This window comes from Moschus berezovskii, chromosome 8 (genome assembly GCF_049115385.1).
Source record: "Moschus berezovskii isolate FMDL1 chromosome 8, NW_MosBer_1.0, whole genome shotgun sequence".
Taxonomy (NCBI): domain Eukaryota; kingdom Metazoa; phylum Chordata; class Mammalia; order Artiodactyla; family Moschidae; genus Moschus; species Moschus berezovskii.
Window position 1 is genome coordinate 103,321,706 of NC_142467.1, and position 11,425 is coordinate 103,333,130.

Sequence of the window (11,425 nt, forward strand, 5' to 3'; positions counted from 1 at the left end):
TGGAAGATCACCTGGAGAAGGAAATGGTAACCCACTCCAGTATTCCTGCCTGGAGAATCCCATGGATAGAGGAGCCTAGCAGGCTACAATCCATGGGGTCGCAAAGAGTCAAACACATGACTGAGTGTACACGCAGGTCAGATGAGCCTAAAAATGTGAATTTCTAATATTTCTAGGAGGTGCTGATGTTGCTGGTCAGAGACAATCACAATTTGAAAAGTGCTGAACTCAAAGACAATTTTTGTAGGTATCAACAGTAACCACAATTTGTCATCAAATGAAGTCAATCCTTAGCCAAAATGAATGACTTCATCATCTCCCTGGGTTTAAGTTGATATTTCTGTCTTTCTGGGGAATGTTTATTTGGAGTAAATTTTGTATTGCTTTTTTCCTCCTTGTTGGCTAGCCCAGCAGACTCATGAAAAGAGGAAACCAAACAGGAGTCAGAAACTTTCTCCTCCTGGGATTCACAGAGGACCCAGACCTGCAGCCTCTCCTCTTCGGGCTGTTCCTGTCCATGTACCTGGTCACGTTCACTGGTAACCTGGCCATCATCCTGGCCGTCATCTCAGACTCCCACCTCCACACCCCCATGTACTTCTTCCTCTCCAACCTGTCCTTTGCTGACATCTGCTTCACCTCCACCACCATCCCAAAGATGCTGTGGAACATCCAGAAACAGAGTCGAGTTATCACCTATGCAGGCTGCCTCAGCCAGGTATTTTTTTTCATTGTGTTTGGATGCCTGGACAATTTAATCCTCAGTGTGATGGCCTATGACCGCTTCGTGGCCATATGTCACCCCCTGCACTACATGGTCACCATGAACCCCTGCCGCTGTGGGCTGCTGGCTCTTGGGTCCTGGTGCCTCAGTGTCACAGGCTCCCTGCCTGAGACATTGACTATCTTGAGGCTGTCCTTCTGCAGAAGCTTGAAGATCCCACACTTTTTCTGTGATCTTCCTGAAGTCCTGAAGCTCGCCTGTTCTGACACCCTCATCAGTAACACAGTGGTGTATTTTGTGACTATTATCCTAGGTGTTTTTCCTCTCTCTGGGATCCTCTTTTCTTACTATCAGATTTTCTCCTCCATCCTGAGAATTTCATCAGTCAAGAGCAAATACAAAGCTTTTTCCACCTGTGGGTCTCACTTCTCAGTGGTTTCCTTGTTCTATGGCACAGGCCTAGGGGTCTACCTCAGTTCTGCAGTCACTTCATCCTCTAGGACAAGTCTGGTGGCCTCGGTGATGTACACCATGGTCACCCCCATGCTGAACCCCTTCATCTACAGTCTGAGGAACAGGGAAATGAAGGGGGCCCTTGTGCGGCTCATTAGCAGGGCACCATCTCTCATTCACAAGGTCTTCAGAGGACTCTAAGTAACTGGGCACATAATATTGATGACCAGACATCCAGGCTTCCTTCACTTAATGTTTTTATCTTTCCTAATACTCATGTTTTAAAGAAAAACTTCCCTTGGGTCTTCACAGCCTTCTCTATTTTCCTTCATGCTATATCTTTGGTTCCCTTTTTCAATTTGTAACCCTATGAATTTTAACTTCATATGAATTGAACCTGATATTTTCTGTTACACTTGATGTAACACTTGATGATTTAAATTTCTTAAAAAATAAACTGAATCTCATGTTTTTAATATATATCCACAAAGTGATGGGATGTATACCTATTATGGAAACGCTGCCCTGCAAACTCATTTACAGAGATGTTTTCTGAGGTTGTATGAATTAAATAAACTGGAAGAAGTGCCTTTTTTTCTGAATACCTTTCAGTCACATCAAACTTAATTATATTTATTTCATTCTTGATACGTGAGTTGGGGAGCTGAACAGTTCAAAGCTAGCCGTCAAGTACTCAGGATCCTTCTGCTTTTCTGCTCTATCTCTAGCTTGACCATGGGGCTTCTACCCTCATGATCACAAAATGGCTTCTGCCCTTCAAGCAATTGCAACTGCATTCCAGGAAGGTGGAATGGAGAAATATAATATAGAAGATAGCCCTTCATCACTGACCACTTTAGTGTATTCTGTCTGGCTTCAAACTTTCATATCTGCATCCAATACCTAAGAAATTTCTCTAGTCTGTTCTGCCCATGTTTAGAGAATTAATGTCCCAGGAAACTCCTTAACCAAAGACCAACAGGAGTTGGTGTATAAATCACTTGCCCATTGAGTGAAATAAGTCTGAAGCAAACATATCTTACTGGCTCCCATCTTTCTCCAGCAGAAGTCCCAGTTGATAATGGTGGTCATTGGCTTGATAAACACACCTTTCATGGTTGTTTGCTCTTGCCTGACTCATGGTTCTATTTCCTGGGACCACCAAAATCTTTGTCTTAACTAGACTGAGCTACATTTCCTGAACCAAATAGTAACTTGATTGGCAACACCACAAAGATATGCCTACTTGGAACCTGTGAATGTGACCTTTTTGGAAAAAGCATCTTTCTTTTTTTATTTTATTGGAGGCAAATTACCGTACATTAATATATTGGTTGGTTTTGCCGTACATTGACACGAATCCACCCCAGGTGTACATGTGTTCCCTTTCTTGAACCCCCCTCCCACCTCATCTTTGCCAATTTAATTAACGGTCTTAAAATGAGATAATTATGGATTGCTTGGGTGTGCCCTAAATCCAATGATATTTGTCCTTAGAAGATACAGGAGAGGGACTTCCCTGCTGGTCCAGTGGTTAAGAATCCACCTTGCAATGCAGGGGACTTGGATTTGATCCCTGGCTGCAGAACTAAGATTCCACAAGCCTTGGAGCAATGAAGGTCTGAGCCACAACTACTGAGCCTGTGTGCCACAGCTAGAGAGACCCCATGCCACAAGAAAGATCCCACAAGCCACAATTAAGACCTGACACAGCTAAATAAGTGAAAATAAACTTTAAAAATGTTTTATCAAAAAAATAAAAAGATACAGGAGAGGAGACGACACAAACAAGAGAAAGTCCTATGACATAAGGCAGAAATTGGAGTGACGTGGCCACAAGGCAAGGAGCTCTTGGAGCCACCAGAAGCTGTTGGAGGCAATAATGGGTTCTCTCCTAAAGGAGGGGTCTGCAAGCCCCAGACCATGGACCAGAACCAGCCCATGCCCTGTTAGGAACTGAGCCAACTGGCAGGAGGTGAGCAGCAGGCCAGCAAGTGAAGCTTTGTCTGTATTTACAGCTGCTCCCCACTCCTTGCATTGCTGCTGGAGTTCCGCCTCCTGCTCAACAAACTCAATAAAAATAAATCCTGAAATCCCAGTTATAGGAAAAATTGTCTTCCACTAAACCAGTCCCTTGTGCCAAAAAGGTTGGGGTGCGTGCATGCTAAGTTGATTCAGTCATGTCCAATCCTCTTTGCAACCCTATGGACCATAGCCCACAAGGCTCCTCTGTCCATGGGATTCTCCAGGCAAGAATACTGGAGTGGGTGGCCATGCTCTCCTCCAGGGCATCTTCCAACCCAAGAATTGAACCAGAGTCTCCTATGGCAGGCAGATTGTTTGCTGCTGAGCCACAGGGGAAGCCTTATAAGGCACCCGCATTGTGGTAATCTGTAACAGCAGCCATAGGGAACTAACACAGATTGTAAGGAAAATTCTTAGTGTACTTGGAGGGTTACAGAAATCAGCTGCCATTTGTGGACACATACACACACATATATACACACATACACTGCTGAAGGCCTGCTGATTTTCTCACTAGAATGAAGCTGCAGGGCTTTCTGGGGGGTGCTAGTGGTAAAGAACTTGCTTGCCAATGCAGGGGACAGAATAAACATAGGTTTGATCCCTGGGTCAGGAAGATTCCCCCAGAGGGAGGAAGGGCAACCCACTCCAGTGTTCTTACCTAGGAAACCCCATGGACTGAGGAGCCTGGTAGGCTACAGTCCATGGGGTCACGAAGAATTAGACATGACTGAAGCGACAGCACACACGTACATGAAGCTGCAGATGGCCTACAACTGTTCTACATTCCCAGAGAACCTCTTTGAGTCTCTCTGCCTCTTGGGCCAAGTGTGTCCATTTATCTCCATGACAAAGGGCTCTGGGTTCTGCAGGATCCCTCATCACTGAGGTCAGAAGCAACACAGGTGAACACAGGCTTTATTCCATCCCCATAAGTTTCCATCTCTTGCTTGTAGCTTCCAGCCTGCCTTTGATGACCCCCCAGTCCATCTTCTCGTCTCAGGATAAACCCAGAAAGCAGGTCACATATTTCACAATAAATAACTTCAGAGGTCACAGATATATTTGTCTCATTCTGGCTGGCATGAAGGACTGAAAGAATGAAAATATTATCTAATCCAATCCACAATTTCCCACACACTAAAAAATGATTTATATTTCCAATGTGGGGGAGGGGTAGGGAGTTTGGGATGGACATGTATACACTGCTATATTTATTTAAAATGGATAACCAACAAAGACCTACTGGGTCAGGAAGATGCCCTGGAGAAGGGAATGGCAACCCACTCAAGTATTATTGCCTGGAGAATTCCATGGACAGAGGACCCTAGTGGGCTGCACACCATGGGGTCACAAAGAGTCAGACGTGACTGAGTGACTAGCAGTATATATGAATATGTGTGTGTGCGTGTGTGCATGTTCAGTCACTCAGCCATATATAAATTCAAATACTTGTACCTGAATTTAACATAAATTCAAGTTCCTGTACCTGAATTAAACACAGAACCAGTGTTTTGTTTCTGAAAGTGTGACCCTCATACTCAGACCTGCATCATCACACAGCCCAATAGCTTGTTAGAAATGCAGGGTCCCAGGGCCCACTGAGGACCTATTCAATGAGAATTTCCACTTGAATTAGAATTCCTGCTGACTTGTAGGCAAAAGGAGGAAAGATAAATACCCCTGTAAAGGGTTTATCTCCAGTACTATGACAACTCACTCCAGTATTCTTGCCTGGAGAGTCCCATGGACAGATGAGCCTGGCGGGTTACAGCCCATGGAGTCGCAAAGAGTTGGAAATGATTGAGTGACTGAACACACACGAGGCATAAAGTGCTTCCAGTAAAAGTCGAACTTATGCCCATGTATCTTATTAATAGTTTGAGTAGAGAATTAGTGTATTAGTGATGCAGGAATATAAAATATAGTTAGGGCATTTCTTTCTAATTTTTTGGTGGAACATATTTGACCATATTTCATATTGATTAAAAGCATACATACTGGGCTTCCCTTGGAGCTCAGTGGTAAAGAATCTGCCTTCCAGTGCAGGAGACATGGGTTCGATCCCTGGTCCAGGAAGATCCCACTTGCCTTGGACCAACTAAGCCTGTGGACCACAACTACTGAGCCTGTGCTCTAGAGCCCGGGAACCACACCTATGGGGGTCCTCACACCCTAGAGCCCATGTTCTGCGGTAAGAGAGACCACCGCAAAGAGAAGCCCATGCACTGCAAACAAGAGTAAACCCTCCTCACCGCAACTAGAGAAAAACCCACTGAGCAACAACAGCCTCAGTTCAGTTCAGTTCAGTCGCTCAGTCGTGAACGACTCTTTGCGACCCCATGAATCACAGCATGCCAGGTCTCCCTGTCCATCACCAACTCCCGGAGTTCACTCAAATTCATGTCCACAGAGTTGGTGATGCCATCCAGCCATCTCATTCTCTGTCGTCCCCGTCTCCTCCCGCCCCCAATCCTTCCCAGCATCAGAGTCTTTTCCAGTGAGTCAACTCTCACCACCAAAAAAATAAATAAATATGCACACCAAAAACATCCTTGTAAAATATGCTTGTAAATACATCCTTGCAACAGTATTTGTCAGAGATATACACGTCACAGTATCTTCTGTGAAAAAAATTCAAATGTAAAGAGGGATGTGCTAATGAGCTTGTTGTTGTTTAGTCGCTAGGTTGTGTCCAACTCTTTGTGACTGTAGCCTTCCAGGTTCCTCTGTCCATGGGATTTCCCAGGTAAGAATACTAGAGTGAGTTGCCATTTTCTCCTCCAGGGGATCTGACGGACACAGGGCTTGAAACAGTGTCTCCTGTATTGGCAGGCAGCTTCTGTACCACTGAGCTGCCAGGGACGTGCTAATGAGCTTACCTTGCAATTGCTTCATTATCTCTGAGGCTAAATGTGTGTGTGGATTTGTTACCCATTTATTTTCTCTATCTTAAATTATGTGTGTGAGTACTTTGCTTTTCTATATCAGATCAGAATAGGATTCCTATCTTTGAGTAAACTCTTTCAAACAAAGAACTGGAGATGTTTTTTAGTTGTAAATACGCTGTTTCATTGTTAAATCATATCCAACTGTTGCCAACCCCTGGAGCCCACCAGACTGCTCTGTCCATGGGATTTCCAAAAAAAAAAAAACTTGAGTGAGCTCCCATTTCCTCCCCCAGGACCAGGGATTAGACCCATGTTTCCTGTATTGGCAGGTGGATCTTTATGCCTGCACCACCAGTGCAGTCTTTGTTCCTACCTTTTGTCCCATTTTCCTTTTTTACCCATTTTCCTTCTAACTCAATAATCTCTCACAGACCTGCCTCAAATAACAATTCTAATGATGAATCCATTATTTTTATGGCTGTACAGCAGGTCATGGTGTGCCTGTACTACTGATACTTTGATGGTCTTTCGTATCCTTTATCATTAAGTTGCTATTATAACAAAGCTACACAATACATTGAGATCGTGAAGTTCAAACTCTGATTCTAACCATGGATGGTTTCATCCCCCGGGGATTTTTGTCTGTCACACGTGGAAGGCTTTGTAGAGTCAGGGATGCTCTAAATATCCTTCAACGCACAGGACAGATGCCACCACAAACAGTGATCTGGCTCGGAATATCAATGGTGCCAACACTGGAGGACTCTGAGTTAAAGTATATCTGTATTTTCAAGGTTTATAGCTGTCTTCAGATTTTTCCATAAAATATTGTAACACTTCACATTTCTACCAGAAAAATCAGAGTCTCTTTTCCTCCTAGTTCAGACGTTCTCAGCCCACATTTGACCAGTCTGCAAGATATTTCCCAGGACCAAGGTAGGAAAGAGATTTCTTGTTGCTTTCTTAAACTATATACTGAGCTAGAGCAAAGATTTATATATTTGTTCACCATTTGTATTTGCCTATTACTACTATGTTTGGGCTTCCATGGAGGCTCAGTGGTAAGTTCAAATTAGCCTGCCAGTGCAAGAGACATGGGTTCCATCCCCGGATCGGGAAGATAGATTCCCTGGAGAAGGAAATGGCAACCCACTCCAGTATTCTTGCCTGAAAAATCTCATGAGCAGCAGAGCTTGGCAGGCTACAGTCCATGGTGTCAAAAAGAAGTCAGACACGACTTAGCAGCTAAACTGCAAAAATAATAATTATTATTACCCACAATATTAACAACTGAACAACAAGAACACATATTATATGCCCATTTTTCTACAGATATAAGCCTTTCAAATGACTCTTTAAAAAGATTGTTTTTCAGTTGATTTGTGAGGCATATATTTGGTCTTAATTTTTTAAAAATTTTATTTAGTTATATAGGACTATTGTCTTCTTTCTGAGTCTCTTGCATTATTTAAGATGATTTTGACCACCACCTCTCCCCCGCTGATACTATATTGGCTTCCCTGGTGATTCAGCTGGTAAAGAATCCACCTGCAATGTGGGAAACCTGGGTTCCATCCATGTGTTGGGAAGATTCCCTGGAGAAGGGAAAGGCTACCCTTTCCAGTATTCTGGCCTAGAGAATTCCATGAAGTGTATAATCTATAGGAACCAAAAGAGTCAGACATGACTGAGTGATTTTCGGTTGATATTATATATTTTTATATGTCAAAGTGTTCATCCAAAATGTGTCGGTTATTCTTACACTGAGGACATAATCTCACTAATATTTTTAAGATGTTTGAGGTAGGCGAGAAGCCAATTTTTGAAAGATAGATATTTATTCCTGCTTTAGGAACGATTCAATCTTTCCAAATAAATTGAAATACAACCTTGACATATATTAAATGTCCATATATATAAGGAGACCCAAGTCCTGATTCATTCAACATTGTCCTCAGATGACTAATATGAAGCAAGTTAGTGAAAAGGTTGAAATGGTCAGTGTATCCAGGTTTTATGTGTGTGGACTTTTGATCTTTTGGGCAAAGATCAGAACTAGGGCTAGAGTATGCCCTTAGGACTCATCAGAAAAAGACCAAAATCCAAGAATAACAGCAAAAAATGATGTCACATCTGAAAAGGTAGAAAGAGGCTTGCTCATCTGCTTTCATATGAAAGTGAAATAAGCACAGGAAAAACAAGTTTTGCTGCCTGATATTAAAAATGACCAATGTTCAATTCCTATCCATTGTGATTTCTAAGCATCATTTTGTGAAGTGTTATTTTGTTCCCTTGCTCATTTTCCTTTTGGGTCATAAAACCCATGAGTATTTAGACCATAAGTTATTGTTACTTTGGATAAATTTATGTTTTCTATTTAATTATTTCTGCTGGGCATCAAGGGAATATAATAGCACATGAAATGTCATAAAACAAAGAAATTTTCTTACCACAGTCTCTCGGGGACCATTTGAGTTTATTAGATCTGTATCTCTTTCATGTCCACTCTCTATTTCTCTCTCTCTCTCTCTCGTATATAGAGACATATATTGTTGTTGCTGTTGTTCAGTCTCTAAGTCGTGTCTGACGCCTTGTGAAGCAGAAGTTTCAGAACCACCTTGTTCCTCAACTTCCTCTGACCCCTTCTCTCCTCACTTTCCCTCCTTCTCATTTCTCTCACCACACTGGTTTCCTTTTCTTCAACTAGAACATCTTAAACAAGCACCTTCCCCAGGGCCTTTGCACTGGCTGTTCTCCCTGCCAGGCACACACTTCTGATAAGTTCATGGTTCTTGTTCTCTCTTCCATGAGGTCTCTGTTCAAATGTCACCTTATTTGCGGTCTTACTTGAACACCCACAAAAATAGCATCCCTCCTTTACTCTTCCCTTTATAGTTGCTTTCATTTTATTCATAGTATGTGTCACCAGATGACATGCTGTATATATTTTTATTTGTTATATTGATTCTCTATGACTGGATTTTAGGAGATTTTGATTATGAAAACACTGTACTCATTGCATGAAAAAAATATTGACATTAATTTCCTAATTGCAAAATATATAAGATAGCATTTCAAAATGTGATTAATGTCCACTTGCATGAAAATTAGTCATGTTTTTTCCCTTTATTTGTAGTCACTTCCACCACATGGCACTGAGGAACATCACAGGAGATTCAAATTTTCTTATTCTAGGATTCTGAGAGGAACCAGAACTGCTGCCCTTCATATTTGGGCTTTTCCTCTGCATGTACCTGATCACTGTATTTGGAAACCTGCTCTTCAAGCTGGTTGTGAGCTCAGATCCCCAACTCCACACCCCGATGTACTTCTTCCTCTCCAACCTGTCCTTCATAAACATCTGCTTCACCTCCACCACCATCCCAAAGATGCTGTGGAACATCCAGAGAAAGAGCAAAGTTATCACCTATGAAGGCTGCCTCACCTAGATTTTTTTTTTTTTATCCTGTTTGCAGGGTTGGATGCCTTCCTCCTGACTGTGATGGCTTATGACCGTGCACTACACGGTCATCATGAATCCCCAAATCTGTGGAATTCTGGTTCTGGTTAGCTGGGCCATCAGTGTCCTGCATTCCTTGTTACAGACCTTAATGGTATCGAGACTGTTCTTCTGGACAACTGGAAATCCCTCACTATTTCTGTGAACTCAATCATATGGTCCAACTTGCCTGTTCTGACAGCTTTCTTCATGACAAGGTGATGTACTTCGCAACTGGGCTGCTGGCTGGTGCTCCCCTGTCTGGGATAGTTTACTCTTACTGTAAGATAGTTTACTCCATATGTGGAATAATGTCAGCTCAGGGGAAGCTTAAAGCCTCTTCCACCTGTGTGTCTCACGTCTCAGTTGTCTCCTTGTTTTATTGTACGAGCTTAGGAATTAGCTCTGCTACTACCCACAATTCACACTCAATTGCAACAGCCTCGGTCATGTACATTGTGGTCACACCCATGCTGAACCCCTTCATCTATAGTCTGAGGATCAAGGACATAAAAATGGCTCTGAAAGCATTCTTTAGGATAACAACTATTAAAATGCCAATTGTTCCAAGCTGAAGAAGGGAGCCTGAATGAAATGTTTAAAACCTCACAGGGAGAAACTACAATTTTTGACCAGATTCTGGAAGAAGTAGAAGTTTCTCCTTTTTCTTGGGGTTTCCATTTCTTTTACTTCACCTACTTCATAAATTCATATAATTCACTTGATTAAGCTTAGTGATTTCTCGCTTATCCAAGATTTGTTCATGTTGTGGTTTCCCTCTCTCTCAAATTTGTTTTAAACTTTTGACCTGAACAACATGGGAATTACTGTTTATCATGCAAATTGATAGAATTCTTAAGAACAGTGTATTCTCAAATAATATTTAAAGTATTAAATGCTTTTATTTCATTTTAATAAAGAATAGTCATGAGTTGTACTGCTCCTATTGGGGGGGGGGACTACTCAAGACATTCACAGCTATTTACGTGTTTATAACAAGGATTTTATCAGATCATTGATTTCATGTTTGCATACATCATTCCTTTATCTATCACCACATTAACTGCTCTCCCTGATATTCTGGACCTTAACATACATTATGTCTTGTTAGTTGTACACTCTATTTGCTTCTTTAAGATTCTATTTCCTTATTTAGTTTTGTTTCCACAATACTTATCTTGATTATTTGTGCTTAAATGCTCAGTCCTGTTTCTTTGCAACACTTTGGACTGTAGCACTCCAGGCTCCTCTGTCCATGGGATTCTCCAGGCAAGAATACAGGATTGGGTTGCCATTTCCTCCTCCAGGGAATCTTCTTGACCTAGTGATCAAGCTCCATGTAAGTCTCCTGCAATGGCAGATGGGTTCTTTACCACTAGTGCCACCTGGGAAGTCTATGAGCCATCACAGTCACTGGCAAAAATAGATTATCATATAATAATTGGAGTAACAGGCAAATTTGGCCTTGGAGAACAGAATGAAGCAGGGCAAAGGCTAATAGAATTTTGCCAAGAGAGCGCACTGGTGATAGCAAACACCCTCTTCCAACAACATAAGAGAAGACTCTACATATGGACATCACAAATGGTCAACATTGAAATCAGATTGATTATATACTTTGTAGCCAAAGATGGAGAAGCTCTATATAGTCAGCAAAAACAAGGCCAGGAGCTGACTGTGGCTTAGATCATGAACTCCTTATTGCCAAATTTAGACTTAAAATGAAGAAAGTGGAGAAAACCACTAGACCATTCAGGTATGACATAAATCAAATCCCTTATGATTATACAGTGTAAGTGAGAAATAGATTTAAGGGACTAGATCTGATAGACA

General features: G+C 41.9%; 1 protein-coding gene and 1 pseudogene across 1 annotated transcript; both read left to right on the forward strand.

Annotated features, from left to right (window-relative positions):
• The first annotated feature begins 415 nt into the window (after positions 1-415).
• On the forward strand, positions 416-1,378 carry LOC129558133 (olfactory receptor 7C2-like). Its single transcript, XM_088839326.1, has one exon. It carries the CDS (start codon positions 419-421, stop codon positions 1,376-1,378), a length of 960 nt encoding a protein of 319 aa, XP_088695452.1. The 5' UTR covers positions 416-418.
• Positions 1,379-9,341: 7,963 nt separating this feature from the next.
• On the forward strand, positions 9,342-10,167 carry LOC129558134 (olfactory receptor 7A10-like; annotated as a pseudogene).
• The last annotated feature ends 1,258 nt before the right edge of the window (positions 10,168-11,425 follow it).